Source organism: Montipora capricornis, chromosome 10, assembly GCF_036669925.1.
Source record: "Montipora capricornis isolate CH-2021 chromosome 10, ASM3666992v2, whole genome shotgun sequence".
Classification (NCBI taxonomy): domain Eukaryota; kingdom Metazoa; phylum Cnidaria; class Anthozoa; order Scleractinia; family Acroporidae; genus Montipora; species Montipora capricornis.
In genome coordinates, this window is record NC_090892.1 from 39,216,264 (window position 1) to 39,233,763 (window position 17,500).

The following is a 17,500-nucleotide window of genomic DNA, read 5'->3' on the forward strand; positions in this document are numbered from 1 at the left end:
CTGAGCCCTCTCGCCTCCAATGCCTGGCTAGCTTCAGTACATTACTCCGTTTTTTCATGTCTGTCCATGCCCCTGTTGTCGCATCCAAAACTCTGGGTCCCTCCCAAGTTCTTGAGTTTATGGGTATTGAACTAGACTCCACTCGCATGGAGGCCAGGCTTCCCGCGGACAAACTACAACGCACCCGGGAACTACTCCATTCCTTTACCACTCGCCGCTCCGTGCGGCTGGTGGAGCTTCAATCCCTTATCGGTACCTTACAGTTCGCTTGTAAGGCGGTAGTACCTGGGAGAACGTTTTTACAGCGCATGATTAACTTAACTCGGGGAGTCCCTAGCCGTTTTCACCACATCCGCTTGAACAAAGAATTTTTCAAAGATCTCTTAATGTGGAAAGCATTCCTCGCAGGGTGGAATGGGCGCTCTTTCTTTTTAGACACCACCGTTACCCCTTCTCCTGATCTCGAACTGTACACCGACGCCTCTGGCTCCGTTGGTTTTGGGGGCTATTTCAATGGGCAGTGGTTCCAGGGTAGGTGGCCCCCTCACATGCAGCTTAACAGGGCTCGGGGTATAAGCATCGAATGGCAGGAACTTTTTCCCATAGTGGTGGCATGCGCAATCTGGTTCCCTCATTTCTCGGGAAAACGTATTCAATTTTGGTGCGACAACGAATCCGTTGTGGCCATTATCAAAGGCTCCGCGCATCATGGACCTCCTTAGGTTCCTTATTCTAATATCCATGAAACATAATTTCTTTATTCGAGCACGTCACGTCCCCGGGGTTTCTAACGAAATTGCTGACGCCCTTTCACGCTTTCAGGACGCCCGTTTCCGGTCAGCGGCTCCCACGGCCGAGAAAACCCCTTGCACCATCCCGCCTTCGCTCATGACCCTCTAAGGGATGAAGTCCAAACTTACGCGAGGTGGGGACTAGCGTGGACCACGAACCGTACGTACAGTTCCGGAGAAAAACGCTTCCTCCAATTTTGTCTTATGAACCGACTTATGTCCAACGACGGGGACATACTCCCAGCTTCTGAGGGGACGCTTATTTATTTTGCCTCGTACCTCGCTCGAACAGTTAAGCATAGTACCATAAAATTGTATCTCTCTGCGGTTCGTAATTTACACATTTCCTGTGGCCACGGCGATCCTCTTCAGGGAAAACTTCTCTTGCAAAAGGTGCTACGGGGCATTCTTCGTTTCCAGGGCAAGTCTCGTATCCTTCGCCAACCCGTCACACCCGTTGTGTTAGCAGCAATCCAACCAATTCTTCGTACCTGGTTAGGGGAGCGGGACTTCACTATGATATGGGCTGCCTTCACCCTAGCCTTCTTTGCCTTCCTCCGTTGTAGCTAATTTACCTATAACGGGATCTCCCAGTTTCGCCCCCGGTTTGATCTGTCTGCCGACTGTGTATCATTTCATCCTAGTCAGGCTTGCCCGCAGCAAATGTCCGTTCTCCTTAAAGCTTCTAAGACAGACACTTATCGTCAGGGCCACACGCTGGTTATTGCGTGTTCCCCTTCACCAATTTGCGCAGTTACCGCTATGCGTAATTATTTTTTGGCCGCCCGCCCGCACGGGCCGCTTTTCTACTTCCACTCAGGTCGTTTGCTTACTAGGTCCACCGTTGTTAACCTTCTTAGGGATGCGGCTCGACATGCCGGTCCCCCCTACAAGTCGCTAAAAGGGCACAGTTTTCGCATCGGCGCCGCATCTACCGCAGCTGCAGCGGGCTTGCTGGACTGGTTAATTAAGGTCTTAGGTGGCTGGTCATCGGATTGCTACCAGCTTTACATTCGCACGCCTCGCAACGTTTTACTGTCAGCTGCGCCGCGTATGGCTGTCGTTTCATTACCATAGTTAGTTGCTGTTTAGTTTGCGCTTGGGGGGATACATGCTTCGCACGTATCAGTGGCGGTTAAGTCTCGCAGCGACTTCCCCAAGCTTCGGCGTTTTTCATGCTATGCCATTTTACGCTCACTATCTGCCTTTGTTCTTGTCCGATCCAGCACGTGCCGGCGGAGTCGGCTCGTAGTGCTGGGGAGATAAGGAGGCTTGAGCTATTTTTACCGCCTACACTCTTTCCATTATAGCACGATGCTGGCCGGAGGTTTAGCTCGTAGTGCCGTGGAAAGTTAGGCTTGTATATCATTATTTGGCTTTTACCGGCCTACAACTTGTCCGATCCGGCGCGGTTCGCCTCGTGCGTCGGGGAGATAAGTTCAGGCTTTTAGTCACGCTACGGAAGTCGTCTGTCACGCCGATCGTGGAGCGGTGTCCCCCCCCCTTTACGCCAACATTGTCTCTTGCGTTTTGTTTTTGTAGTGTGTCTTAACTATAAATATCCGCGGGAACTGCGACATTAACTAAAAAAAAAACAAACTTAGCAAACCCAATTTTTATTGTTATAAAGTGATGAGCAAATTACCTAAACAGAAACGTTCATCTTGGTTTGCTGCTCACTTTTTGGCCAGTGCTAAGAAATGTTACTATGCTTAGCTATAACATCACTATCGTTTCATATAATAACATAATGCTGCAGTCCGTGGTTTCCAAGAATGTGCCATTTATGGCTGTAACTGCTACAGCAACAAGAAAAATAAAAGACAATCATAATCTCTTTTGATCCTTTAAATTTTCAATCAAAGTGGAGACCATAATTATTGAAGCCTCTTTAAGGAACTATTATGCACCTATCAATGTTAAGCCCCAGGGAGGGGAGGGGGGTCGGGCATGGGGTGGGGATTTTGACATTTTCATTAAAAAAAATTCAAATTCCCCACCCCCCCCCCCATACAAAATAATTGGTCAAAATCCCCACCCAGCGGCAAGTGAAGGTGGTAAAATGTCCTTTGTACCATCAAAAACTTTAGCCTAGGGACGTCACATACGATCAAAATACCTACCCTGTGGACAGACCTCACGATCAAACTCCCGTGGTTAGCCCGCCCCCCCCTCCTCCCTGGGGCTTAACATTGATAGGTGCATTATTAGTGCACAGCTTCATTGAATTGAGCTGCTGAACCAGATGTTACAGATGATCAAAATATGTTGGTCAGTGCAAATAAAGTTTTCTTTACTGATTTTGAATTATCTTAACTCAACCTGTGCTTGATACAAACAACAATGTTTTAGGAAATTCCTGCCCATAATTTGTTTTCCAGAGTTCTGAGAGCAGACAACATGCTCTCAATTTTGGGACAATATTTCTTTTTGCAAATCTTCCCCAAAAATCTTGCAAAATTAATACTCCAAACATCGGTACTGCTATAAGTTCTTGCAGAGGAAAACCTGCATGTTTATCTTTCCATAGTCCACTTATGCATGTTATTAAGGGCTTCTCAGTTGCAATGGCATCAAGAACAAGCTTTCCAATGAGGTACATCAGATGGGGAGAGGAAGGAGTGAAAACGAGCAACCTCAGACTGAGTGCAGTAACACAGTGCTTTGTTCCATAACTGTCAACTGAGCTGCATTTTGTTTTTCAGGAGATTCAACTTGTCTTTGCCTAATATGTAGCCATAACAATACACGATATTGCTTTGGTACCGTGTATCATTGTAGTGCCATGGTAGATGTCTTACGTAAATAGCCCCCCTGAAAAGACCTGTGGTTACTAGTATAATACTAAACCCAGAAAGATTGAAGAAAATAAAAGAGAATGGAGAAACATTGATTTGAGGCTGACATGTTGACCATTTTCAAGTTCCTTGAAATTTCTATATCACCAAAAGCCTGATACCTTTCCAAGACAAAATCTCACTGCAGTTAAGCCCTGTCCGGCAGGGTTAGTATTTGAATGGGTGAGCTCAAAATATTCGACTTTCTGTGAGAAAAAAAAGGACCAAAAGTTCTATTTTAATGCTCAAAAAATGCAAACCAAGCAAGGTGCAGATTTTGTTAGCCTCCCTTATGGATAACAAAAAATAAATAAATATTGAATGATATACAGCTTTTACATATACAGCTTTTACACTCTTATAACCTGATGATGTAGTGTGTAGTGCACTTACAGTGCACTACACACTACGTCTACCACGGAAAGTTAAGTTTCTATGAGACTCAGCAAAGTATTTTAATGTACATGTACAGTAAAAAAAATGTTCATAGATTTTATACTTATGAATAGTTGATACCAGTAAATTAAACAAAATCAACAGTATTGTTACAGATACAAATAGCGAGTGGTTGTAAGACAATCTTAAGCAATTCTTAATATTATTTCACCGAGCACTGTGGCACCTTGTCATAACATATTTCCCACTTTTCCTTTCTTAGGATTGAAATTAAAGGGTTGTATCCAATTTTTGCACACACAAAAAACCATGATGTGGTGGACGGTTACCTGTATGTCAACAATTTCTCATTTTCAATTATTGTATGCAATAAACCTGTGAATTCTCTGGCAATGTAACAATGAAACCATCCATTACCATGATTCAAGTCAATGGCTATGGTATTTTTGTCCTTGCCATTAGTTGGCTCTGGTCTCAGCTGCATGCGCACTTGGACCTGACAGTTTGCTTTTATTTTTCTCTGTGCCATTTTCAAAAATTCCTGTCTTGGCTTGTCGTGGGCGCCACCAATACCTTAAAACACCAACGTGTACAGCACATTTTTATCTCCTGAAATTTCACTACTTCTGAAAGTACTGTCATGTGAGCAATTTGACTATCAGGGGGCTATCTTCACAAGATAAGCAGCATTTCTCTGAACAAGAACCCCCAAAAAACAAATGGATTGATATCTTATTTCAGAAGGTAAGCATTGGTGACTTATTTTATGTTAAGATATGTTGTGAAACATTACGATACCTGAACTACCTGTCTACCAAGGGCAACTTTCAGTGACATGGTGAACTAAAATTATATTTTTAATGTTAAGGACAGACTATTTACAGTTTTCCAGTCCATTATGTGACAAACAATAAAACATTTCCTTTTTCATGAATGTCCTCATTTTCCTCTTTGTCATCCTTTAATGTTTGACCAAAAAATATTCCATGGCCAGCCGTTCCAGGTTTCTGGGAAAGACGAACAGTTGCATCAACATTCATCCTGTCAACATCTAACAATATATGGAGCAACTGACAAAGTTTCTTTTGGAGCTCGATGCGGTTGTGCAATGGCTGTTTCTGAGGAGGATGCTCTCCTGGTCGCTTTCTTGAGGGTCAAACTACAACATGAGAAGAACGATCTCTAAACATGTTGTGCATTAAGCCAGGAAAATCTGTGCTCACACAGTTTAGAACGACGATGGCTCAAATACATACAAATTTCCAACAATGCATGATTCTAAAACAAGAAAATTTAAACCCTACCTCAAAATCAACACTGGGTTTTTTAATAGAACTGACGCCGACTTCAGAGCATCTAATTTCCTCGCTAAGTCCATCTAATTTCCTCGCTCAGTTGCAAAATGAACATTCGTCTTTCAAAAGGAATTTTTTCTCGAACCCATTGATCATCAGAAAGAGCCGGCTTCGAACAGAGAAAGTAAATAAATTGAGCATGTCACAGCAATGTAAGAAGAAGCAACTGGAACTCTTAAACGAAGTTGACTCTGCGGCCTCTCTATGAATGGCGTCCATGTTGATTACAAAGGAGATGTGTTTCCCTTGAAGTCTGGAGGCAACTGACTGAAAAATAAAAATTTCCCATGACGCCTTGCACGCTGCTGTCCAAACTCCTCTGGTCACAAGAGAGGGTGTTTTCCAAGAAAAAGCTTTTTCCGTGTCGAAGTTGTCAGGAAAGAGTTCTCGACGGTTTATTCGTTCCTGAACAACCTAATCGCAATCAAAATGCAGACCCTAAGAAACCTTCAGAAAAATTCAACAGTCCAAGTTGGAAAAAGAAGACTTCTAATCCAGCAAAGACTCGGAAATGGAGCTTTTGGTGTCGTCTACAAGGCTAGGGATAAGGCATCTTCCAGAACTTACGCATTGAAAGACATCTTATGTTTGAATAAGTCGGCCGCTCGCAACGCCATTCGCGAAGTTGAAACGATGAATTTGATTTCACACCAAAATGTCATCAAAGTCTTAGGAGCAGATACCTTTACCGACGCTCAAGGCTTTCACGTCTTCATTTTGACTGAATATTGCGCTGGCGGAACATTGAACGAGCGCCTTACTTGGCAAAGTAGTGACGAGCTGAATTTGAGATGGATTCGTCAAACGGCTGCAGCGCTTTCCTACCTCCATTCTCACCAAGTGGTCCACCGTGACTTGAAGGCTGACAATGTTCTCTTGACTGCAACGAAAGATGCTAAGTTGGCCGACTTTGGCTTGGCTAGAGAGTACATCGCACTCAAACGAACTGAAAGGCAGACCGATTATGACTCCTGGATGACCACATATACACGATACTACATGACATCGGGAGATGGTCCGGTACATTGGGTTGCTCCAGAATTTTTCACCGGCCACTACGCAGAAAAAGCCGACGTTTTTAGCCTTGGTACCCTCTTCTATGCGATCTTGGAACGAGATCACATCACCATCGGTGGAAGAAAATATTATGGTGCTTTCAAATCAATTCCGGGAATTGGCAAAGTTGGCCTTGGTTATGCAATGGCATACCACGATCCAAACACCAGGATTCAATTTTCACTCCATGCACGGGGATCCAATGTCTTGCAAAGAATAGCCATTGATGCTATGCAGTATCATAAAGATGATCGTCCAAGCGCCATGGATATTCATGGACGAGTCACAAGCGCTGGGAACATTACACTCCTGGCCTCGCCGGCGTCGGCTGTTTCAACAAGCACTGGCACGTGTTGCTAAATGTGTAACCTGCAACAGACCGCCATCTCGTTGAAGTCTTTTGTTAAATGTGAAACTGTTCAGATAACCAAGCCCTTTGCAGCTTTTTGTGTTTCACGAAAAAAAGTGGAAAAATCTTCAACAACAACAAATAATAATAATAATAATAATAATAATAATAAATCCTAGTGGAAGGAACTGTATGTAATATCGGACAGATCAACGATAGGAACGATTATAAGAAGAGAAAGTACCTGGATTTAAGACTGGGTCTCCGAAAACTCTATTCCGACTACGAGATCAAGCAAACCAATATAGTGTTTAACTTCCTGGGAGATTTCAACACCACGCTAAAGAAAGAACTCTCTGATCTAGCCCACAAGAAAGATGTTACTAAAGTGCTAACCAACTGTCAGAAGTGGATCATATCACAGAACTGTGAAATCACCAAAAAATTCTACAGTTTAAGACAATGAAACACACATTCTTTTTTTTCAGTCCAGGAACTGTTGCCTAGACACTGTCCGCAGCAAGTTTCAAAACAAATTGTAAACTGGAAAGCTATTCAATACAACAGATAATAATAATAATAATAATAATAATAATAATAATAATAATAATAATAATAATAATAATATAAAATACCTAGCGTGTCACAACGCTGCCTTGAAGATAATCTTCTTAGAGCTGTTGAGAGAGGCTGAGCTTGTTGACATGATGCCTCCATGGTATTCGCTTGCAGAACCCAAGGCTCTTTACGAGAACGAGAAAGCTAAAGCTTATATAATTACTGGGACGTCCCCCTGTATGTGGAGAGTACAGAAGTACGGTGCAAGAGAATAGATGCGAGGCTGGTATACAAGGAGGAGAAGAGGATTATTTTGTCACAGATGAGTTGCCCATGGATTTCAAATAGGGATTTGAAGGACAAGGAGAAAGCACTGAGATATGTTCCTCTGCGGTACGAGCTTAGCAAGCAGTTGCCAGGGTACAGTGTACAGCAACACAATATCGTGGTTGACGCCTTAGGAGGATGCTCTGCAAGTGTGAGATCTAATATCAAGCAGCTGTTTAGCAGTAGAGGAGATTCTGTCCTGAGGCGAGTCCAAAAGGCAGTGATATTAGGAACCCTTTTTATCGTAAGGAAATTTAAAATTGCAATAAGATAGAACACCCCAGAGATATGGATCATAGTTTAATAGATTTCGCTAGAATACGACTTTTTATATATTGGTTTTAGGTCATTAGATTTTGCTAGAACACGACTTCTTACATAATAGTTTTTTTTTAGGTTTTTTTTAGTTTTGTTTATTCCTAATAAGAATCAATATTTCAGTAGAGACTGGTTCATAGGTTACGCTTTGGCGCCCTATGTATTATTTTAAATCAGCATTCAGAAGTGTATACTGCCGCAGTGATAATAATTTTAATAATAATAATTACAATTTAGTATATACTCACTTAGTGATCTTAGTGTTTCAAGCAATCTGATTGTTTCCCTATCTCGGAGTAGTTGAGCATTATTCACTCCCCATTGAGTGAATAATGCGTGATCCAAACAAAACACAATGGTCGGTGCAAACTCGCGTTTCGCCAGCATTTCGGAATCGGAAATATTGAGAATACAAGATGATGTTGTGCTACAGAATACAAAGAGGGCCACAAAACGTGACCTGAACGTTTTCAAAGATAAGAGGAGATTTCATACTTTTGCCAACCAGTATTTGACTTCGTTTTTCTAGATATTCAAAGCTAAAAATTAAACAATCTTCACACCAACAATTTGATCTGATGAATAAAATCAAATACTTCAGGAAAAAAATTATACTTCAGAACACAAACCCAAATTATAACTACACTCTCCTTGTTCACAAAAATCTTTTCCAAACGTTCAGGCAGAGATAAACGGGCCAAAATGTTAAGAACACAATAACAACATACCCAAACTGAGAGTCATTGAGGAACGTCTTTATTTTGCTCATTTGTTCGTTTGTTTTTGTTTTTGTTTTTGTGAGTAGTACAAATTTGGTTCATATGGGGTAGAAAACTAGCACTTCACATTACACTCTAATCAGTTAAGTCTGTTGAAACATAAGTGCTACACGGCCAACGTTTGTAAAAACGTAACCTTTCCTTGTACTTGTACATGTTCATTGCTGTGACTTTAACATCTTCAGCTCCTACGGCCTGCTCCCGTCTGACCTTGTAGCTCAGTAGGTAGGGCAGCGGTGATCTGGTCAGAGTTTTTTTCTGTGCTTGTTTGAGCCCATTGCCATTAGTAGGGCTAACGCTCACATGGTTCATATGGGGCAGTAAACTAGCACTTCACATTACACGTCTCTAATCAGTTAAGTCCGTTGAAATATAAGTGCTGCACGGCCAACGTTTGTAAAAACGTAACCCTTCCTTGTATTCTCGGTTTTTCCATGACGTCACGACCGCCATGTTGGAGCCCTGACCAAATCCTCCGAGAATTCAACTCTATTATTATGCGAACGCTTTCTTTTGTTTGCGTTGAAAAACATGGCTGTTGATCACGTGAGTGAAAACCAACAATTAAGAAAAGTACTGACGGAAGTTAAATATTAATGATGTACATAAAAAAATACTTCATTCTCATTGGCGATGAGAAATGTAGTTTCAGGTAACATAGTGCAGATAAGAGTTAATTCAGTGCAAAACGAATTACCTCTTTTTTGCATTATGTTAATAGACCAAGCACTATGCCAATTAACCTAGTGTTCTGATTGGTAACAAACAAAGTCAGAGACAATCAAATGCGAGCCTTGGATGGCAAAGTTTTTGGCCCATTTTTTGCGCGATTGCGTGATGCGTGTACATTCGTTGCTTCTGCTTAACCATCTCGAATTTTTTCATGTATATTAATCATATTAGTCAGGTAATCACATGATTTTTCCCGTGCAATTTGGAATAAATAAGCAAGAGTAACTTTTTTCAAAGGCGAAACATGTGTGTTCGGAAGCCAAAGTAAGGATCGGTCGCTGAGATTACAACGATTCAACACAACTTTATTACTGAACATGAAAGCCACCAAGTGCCTTTCTGTGTGTTCGGAAACACAGGATAATGTCCATGATCCCTTTTGAAGAGGGTTGGTCCAGTGTGAAGGCAGTCATTTAGGGAAGCTCCAGTTGACTTGCATGAGGCATCATAGACAATCCTGAGTTTTGTTCTCTTTGTCTCTCTTAATGACAGCATCGTGTAGGAGATAATGAACCTTCCCGACTTCTCCAACTGCAGGGTCGCAAACCTATTCAACAATTCCTTTCTCTATTTGGTCTCTGATAACAGCATCATATTCTAGAAGAACTTTGAAACCGCTCGTACCAATTTATTTTTAGGATACTTCGCCCACATTGTAGGACGAGAACGAGACTGAATAATCGCGACAGACTTATGATAGAGCAAAGTTATATTTTGAGGTGACGTTTTCGTCGACCGTCGCCTTCTTAGAACTTAAATTCCCTATTGTTGACGCGGAGAACGGAGAGGGGAGCTATGAAATATCGCCTGCCCGAAAACTTGTGTTTTTTGAATGCCACCCACTTTGAATCCAATTACGAACAGCCAATCAGAGTAAAGCTGCAATGCGAAACCAAGTTGTATATTTCAAGTGTCAATATTTGTGCGCAAAACTGAGTGCAGCGTGCACGGAAGATAGCAAACACAGATGTTAATAGGCCATTTCCGAGTTCATGTCTGCCTCCTCTTCAAAGCGAGTCTAAGTGCGAAGTTTTTTTTTATGAAAATTAGTTTACATATGAAAGTAAAACTAACCGTCACAAAAACTTCGCACTTAGATTCACTTTGAAGAGGAGGCAGACATGAACTCGGAAATGGCCTATTTGGAAAGCATGGAAAGGAACGATACTCGAAAGAAGAAAGTAAAAAGAGGAAGACTGTGAAGTAAATCCGGGAACGATTATAATCGGATCTCCGTACGATCATAAGGAACGTTCTTGATAGCAATATTCATTCTTTCGCCAAAGTGAAGATCGTGCATATCAAGCTTTTACCGGAAAGCAACCCCTTCGCGGCAGTCTCCTACTTTTTCTTGAGCAAAACTTCACGTTCTTTTTTTAATGTTTCAATGAACAAAAGCTTCTAATATACTTCCTCGATGACAAAGGTCTCAAGTAACATTTGATTGACGTGTTCTTGTTATCAGCCAATCAGAAATTTCCGTCCGCTCAGTGACCAAGATATTAAAAATAACCTACAGTAGTTTTCGGGCAGGCGATATTTCACAGCGCCCCTCCCCATTCTCCGGGCGGCTTCGCCGCTAGTTACTTTGCCTCTTGCGCCACCCATACCGCAAGCTACGCAGCATTTTCACCGTTCGATCAAAGTGTTAGAGGTTCATTTGAAATGTAAATTGAAAGTGCAGTTGGTAAAGGATCCACATGAAATCAGTGGCGGCTCTAACTGAGGTGAGGGTTGGTTTGTTGTAAAATAACCCGTCTTGTTTCCTTGCAGCCATGTGGAACTTTCTTAAACATTTTTCTAATTCCTCGATTTCAGTAACAAATTCGTTTTGCTGGGCGACCAGCCCTACAAAATAGAATTACTCCTAGTGAAACAAATTGTTGGCGTGATGATTGTTTAATTTTCAGCAATATGACTGGTTGGCAAAAGTATGAACTCTTCTCTTACCTTTGAAAACTTTCAGGCAAAATCTTGTGACCCTCTTTGTATTCTGTAGCACAGTATCATCTTGTATTCTCAATATTTCCGATTCAGAAATGCTGGCGAGTTTACGCCGGACATTTTGTTTTGGTTGGATCATGCATTATTCACTTCGTAGGGAGTGAATAATGCTCAATTACTCCGAGATAGTGAGCCAATCAGATTGCTTGAAACACCAAGATCACTGAGTGAGTATATACTAATATAGAATGACATTTCAATTGCTTCTCCATCACGGCTCTTTGTTGACTCTAAATTGGACAGTATCGCAAGTTTGTGCCTTCTCCTTTTGGGAACCAAAGGTTTTTATTAGCATGGTCTCTCGATGATCAACAGCCAGACTCAGGATTTGCTTCATACGATTTGTAATGTACGACCTTTGACTCCCACTGTCAAGAATAACTCTGATCTTGATGGCTTTGTCTCCAAAACATGTCTTGTGGATGAGGGCCGTTTTCTTTTGTTTCGGTGGAAAAACAAGGTTACTGATCACGTGAGTGAAAGCATTCTATACAGTTGTTTCAATATGCTCTTAAGGTATTTTACATATAAACACAATTTTGTCAACTAGATATTTAGTTTTTTTTTTCTTTGCCCACACAAGTAATAGTGACTTAGAGATCAGTATAGGTGAAAAAACTATCTGTTTTAAAGGTGCTGATGACTGTACAATTGTTGATCCTGTTTTTAAGAACAATGACTCAGCAGCTGGACTTGTTAATACCTTTTTGGAATGGTCTAGTAGTAACTTAATGAAATGTAATCCTATTAAGTGCAAGGAACTTGTTTTCCGAAATAAAAGACAATCTTTGTATACATTGTAAATTTGATAAGCATGTTAAAAGCAAGCGTGGTAAGGCCAATAAATCTTCATATGCGATAGGATCTCTGCAGAAGGAGGGATGTAGTCAGCTTGCCGTAGACTATTTATTTAAGACAATAGTTTTACCCGATGTTACCTACGCACTAGTGGTATATGGAGACTCAAAGCCAGAATTAACAACAGTGCAAGATTTTCCAGACAGATGCCACAAAAGACGATACATCTCTGTCAGATCAAGAGGTTTATTAGAAAAACCGCAGACCGGAAAGTTTTTAGAAAAAATTCTCAACTTAGTAACCACCCCCTACGTGAGCAGGTCCCAAAGGCTAAGGTCATCGATTGTAATTACGCCATAAAAATAGCAAAGTTTTGAAGAAAGCAGCCGCGGACGATCTTCCTGTCGGTGTACGTTGGATCAATATTTTGAGCTAGAGCCGATACAACATAGATTTGATTTTAGTGGTGTACTATATTTCGGCTGGCCAAACCAGCCTTCTTAAGGTACAATGAGAGTTTACATTCGATTGCTTCTATGTACACATCTATAGTAAATGGATGTTGGCGTAATACTGGAAAAAATGTGGAATGAAATACGGTATAATTCAAATTTGTTGTAACTACCGTATTTTATTCCACATTTTTCCCAGCTTTACGTCAACATCCATTTACTATATAGAAGCAATAGACCTGAAATCCAATGTAAACTCTCGTTACTGGGTTGCCAAATCCAGTCGGAATCTGAGTTTCATTTCTCCGTATTTTTTTTTTCCGTGCCATGAAAAGTCTTGCCTGTCACTCCCCTGCTTGGTGGTGTCTTTGTGCATAGAGTGTTCCTTGCGTATTTTGTTAGGTTTGAGGGGGCTGGGGTAATGCGTAGATTTCTCTGGTGCACACAGGAGAAGATTTAATTAACCTGCAATGGCGTCGAAAGTCATTGTAACGCGAGTGACGTTTTAGTGGATCTTTAAACAAAATATACCCTCATGGATCTCAAGAATGGAACGTCAATTGGGTGAACAAGACAGGTGATGAAAAATAAATATCTGGAATCAGGAGCTCATCAAGAAGAGCCTCTATCTCCTCTAATTCCTTGAGTTAACCCTTTCCCGAGTAAATTTATTTTTAGGAACAGGTTTTTCCCGCGAAAAGTATCATAATTCCCTTGAGCAGAGATAGCTCTGTTTTGATTGGCTTTTACAACAGTGAGCGTGCTGAATCTCCCAAGGGAGGTGTTCTATAAATAAATCTACTCAGGAAAGGGTTGACTCCGAGGCCAAGTATGGGAGATAGAGGCTCCTCTTGATGAGCTCCTACTGGAATCTTTAAAGCGACGAGTAATGGTCCTCGACAACTATTTCATTTTTCGCCGTTGGATATCAAGTGAGCTTTGTTTCTAATATTTTACTACCTTGGTATTATATACAACACTGAAATCAAATGGCAAATTTTTAATGGCCTTAACAAACATTGAAAAAATCGAACGCCTTGAATGCATCACAGTGTTTACGTCTTGTTTGCACGCACGCAATTGAAATAGGAAGGGTTCACGAAAATAGACAGGTCTGTTGGAAGCGTGCTTGAGTTTCAACAAAATTAGCGCCAAAATCAGCAAAAAATTGTGACGCTGATGAAAAGTACAGTAGCTGCTATTTCCAAAACGATGGAATTACCTGGTGATAAATAACCTCGTCTTGGAGAGTAAAGTGTTGACTTTGCAGAAACAATGATCAACCTTAAGAGTTGGGCGATTGTGATCTTTGTGTTGAATTCGCACATTTCTTGTCAAACTTTATAACACTTGAAAGAAAAAGAAAACTAACAAAAACAAACACCCGGTATCTTGCCATCACGCTGAATTCGATGTCACTTTCGATTTTGCGATTTACTTGTGCAGCCAAAAGTACAATAACAAAATTCAACTTGGCAAAAATCTACCAAAATGTTTTTTCGCCGATGGTAACTTTTGATATTCGTGGTTCAAAGTTAATGTTGTTTTCATGTTGTAAATTTTGTTGCTGATGGCAAAATATTTTATTCTCGATCGACTGTCCTGAAAACTTCCTTCCGCTCTTCCTAAAAACTGTGTATCAACATTTATTTACTTTTGCATCAATATTTGTTTTGCATAAAGCAAGCTAACAAAATCTGTACCTTAATCATTTTGCATTTTTGAGCGTTAAAATAGAATTTTCGGTCCTATGCTTCTGTTAAGAAGTGGAGTATTATTTAGGTCACCCATCCAGATACTAATCCCTCCGGACAGGGTACAACTTCAGTGAACTTTTAATTTCTTTAACTCTTCAGTGAACAAAGCTGTTACACTCAGAGTGCACGCTTAAACATGTGGTGTAAGCAAGTTGTGAGGGAACTTGAAACTGATCAGCATGTCAGCCTAGAAGCCAATGTTTTTCGATTCCCTTTTATTTTCTTCAATCTTTCTGGGTTAGGGTTACAAGTCTTCTCAGGGGGCTATTTACCTAAGCACAACAATGATATACAATACCAAAACAATATCGCGTACTATTAGATCTACAAAGTGTACTATTAGAGCTACAAAGACAACTTGAATCACCTGGAAGACAGTTGACAATATGGAATAAAGCGCTGTGTTACTGCACTACCACACGTACGCAATGAAAGCCAGGAATTTTTTCTTTGTGATAGGCTGGTAGCCAGGTTTTTAACCTCAGAAAAATATCTGTTTCTTCGTATGAACGTGTGAGCCAAAGGGCCTCGGCTGGCACGACTTCTGGGTGACCCCTTAAATGGTTTTAATGACCCCCGACTTGAAAAAATTGCCTGGAACGCTGCAGTTCAATTCCATCAGAAACCCATAACGGTTGAAACGTGTAACGCGCGTTCACAGCTTTCGGATATTCAGTGCGAACTGATTGGTTGAATGTTTCAGTGCTAAGTACCATATTTGGAAACCCCTCGCTCTTGTTGTTCCAAATATGGTACTTAGCAAATTGAATATTCAGAAGCTTGTTTCCCAGCACACAAGGGCCGTTACACGTTTCAACCCTTATGGGTTTCTGATTCCATCTAACTCAGTCCCTTCTGTTTTTGAGTTACACGTACCACAGGCAACCAAGTGTACGCTCATGGAGCGTCTAGTTGTACCTGAAGAAGGCTGGTTTGGCCAGCCAAAATATAGTACACCACTGAAGTCAGATCTTTGTTGTATAGGCTCTTGCTCAAAATATTTAGCTTCCCAACTAACAAAAATAGCGCCCGCACGTTGATAAACACAGAACGTTTTAAGAACACTTTTATTAATAGATTAACTTATAAATACTATCTTCATATGTGATGTAATACTGTATTTTATTATGATTTCAAATATGCAACATAAGATAAGTTATGTTATATGCTATGTTATATCTTATGATGAAGAAAGATATTTTTTATTATTATTATTATTATTATTATTATTATTGTTATGGCACAGGATTCAACTGAATGCTACATTCTAATCAAGCTACACAGGGCGAAAACCGTAACCTGTGAGCCATGGAGTAAAAAAAAAATTTAAGTTAAAATACAAAATGAGAAATCTCTCTATATATATATATCTATAATATATATTAAATAATCCTAAAAAGCTATGTTGTGTGTACGGTCCTCTTTCTCTTTCGATATTCAACGTGCCCGAGAACACTGCCCTCTGCATCTTTCGCAGTACGTCTGTGCTCCTCTCACGAGCTCGCGCATGTTAACATCCAGCTCCCGTGACCACCCCCCGAGGGCATCCATTATAATGTTATATTGCTTCATCTCGTAGCCTGGGAGCTGCTGCTTCAGTTCCCAGCGAAGCGGTCTGTACTTAAGGGCCTTCTTCTCATCCTTTCTTTTTCGATTGTTAACCCACGGGCAACTCATTTCCAGAGTCACAACTCTCTTATCACTTATGATTTACAATACGTGCATCCACCCTATTGCATCTGACCTCTTGTTTATCGGCGTATATAGGGACATCCTAATAAGCTTTAACGTCCTCTTACTCATACACAGGCTTGGGCTTGTCGGGTGAGTACCAGGGTGGTATCTCGTCTATAAGTCCCTCATCGTTTAACAGCTCGTAAAACAGTACCTTCAGCGCTGCGTCGTGTCTAGAGAGAGATAATTCCTCTGGGTTAACACTCTACATCCTGACAAGATATGAGCAATGCTCTCTGGGGCCTTGCCGTATAATCTGCACCTCACCTGACCTTCCGCGCCTGTGTGGGTCTTCTGACTCGTGTATACTCGCGTTGGTAAGAGCTGCTCGTATAGCTCAATGAGTCCAGCGATTGTGTGTGATGGGCGGTTCTTCCATTCTGTGAGCCACCAGAAACACCCGTTCGCACTCAAACTCTCATCCTCCAGCCTGGTAGTCACTAGACGCCCTTGCCATCGTTGGTTTCTGATCTCATCCACTAGCTTCTCGATTTGGCATTTCCGCTCCTCCGTCTTGATCTTTTGCGTGTGTTCCAGATCCAACCCCAAACCAAACTCCACCGCGCACTTAACCGCTTGTTTAAAAATGGACCTACGCCCCGTCCTCGCCGCTTGCTCTTCAAACTCCCGTACCATTCCCAGTGCGGGGTATTCGCTACCATGGAGTCTGACTGCACCCTTGATTTTCGTGGCTTTGTACTCCATTTCAACGGAGCGCAGTCTCCGCCCTCCTTTACTTCTTGGCATATATAACAATGCAATTGAACTACATAGGTGTTTACCCTCTTTCGAAAACAATCTTGCGCGCTACCCTATCTATCTGCTTAAGTTCCATCACTGGCCACTGTTGTGTCCACATAAGATATCCAAGAACAGGCAATGCAAACTGATTTGACGCTACCAATCGGACAAGGGACTTGTCCAGATAACTGACATTCGTCTGAGATACTCTTTTGCTGCACACTCCAGAACCAGCTTATCCTCCTGCATATCACTCTCAAGTACTCGAAGGAACTTGTACTGCTCACCATCATCAAGACATGGTATTGTAATCGACTCAACAACTTTCCTCCCTGAGACACCAGTCACTTGTACCACCTTTTTGCATGGGCCACTGCACACTTCTTTGGGTTTCACTGAAGCCCAAAATCCTCCATAAACGACTTGACCATCTTCATAATCTCTTCAAGCTTACTCTCCGATGCAGCGAAGATCTTGAGACCATCAATATACAAAGAGACCTGTAACATTGCTGTT

General features: G+C 41.3%; 3 protein-coding genes and 1 long non-coding RNA gene across 4 annotated transcripts in view; 3 read left to right on the forward strand and 1 right to left on the reverse strand.

Moving 5' to 3' along the window:
* The first annotated feature begins 56 nt into the window (after positions 1 to 56).
* On the forward strand, positions 57 to 722 carry LOC138018504 (uncharacterized). The gene has a single exon (XM_068865144.1). It carries the CDS (start codon positions 57 to 59, stop codon positions 720 to 722), a length of 666 nt encoding a protein of 221 aa, XP_068721245.1.
* Positions 723 to 815: 93 nt separating this feature from the next.
* On the forward strand, positions 816 to 2,630 carry LOC138020797 (uncharacterized; the record flags this gene model as incomplete). Its single annotated transcript, XM_068867723.1, has 1 exon — positions 816 to 2,630. A coding segment is annotated over one exon (546 nt), but the record flags the coding sequence as incomplete, so codon positions are not given.
* Positions 2,631 to 3,439: 809 nt separating this feature from the next.
* The window catches only part of LOC138018512 (uncharacterized), a 66,555-nt gene continuing 52,494 nt past the window's right edge, over positions 3,440 to 17,500 (reverse strand). Inside the window, exons 2-3 of the long non-coding RNA XR_011126038.1 lie at positions 5,329 to 5,488; positions 3,440 to 5,183 (exon numbers count right to left, since the gene is read on the reverse strand). This is a non-coding gene — a long non-coding RNA (uncharacterized lncRNA). The remainder of the gene's footprint in view (positions 5,184 to 5,328; positions 5,489 to 17,500) is intronic.
* Positions 5,710 to 8,234, forward strand: LOC138018506 (serine/threonine-protein kinase PDIK1L-like). The gene has a single exon (XM_068865146.1). It carries the CDS (start codon positions 5,809 to 5,811, stop codon positions 6,793 to 6,795), a length of 987 nt encoding a protein of 328 aa, XP_068721247.1. The 5' UTR covers positions 5,710 to 5,808; the 3' UTR covers positions 6,796 to 8,234.

Coding starts and splice junctions, on each gene's coding strand:
- LOC138018506 (XM_068865146.1), top strand. CDS start 5,809: ATGCAGACCCTAAGAAACCTTCAGAAAAATTCAACAGTCCAAGTTGGA.
- LOC138018504 (XM_068865144.1), top strand. CDS start 57: ATGTCTGTCCATGCCCCTGTTGTCGCATCCAAAACTCTGGGTCCCTCC.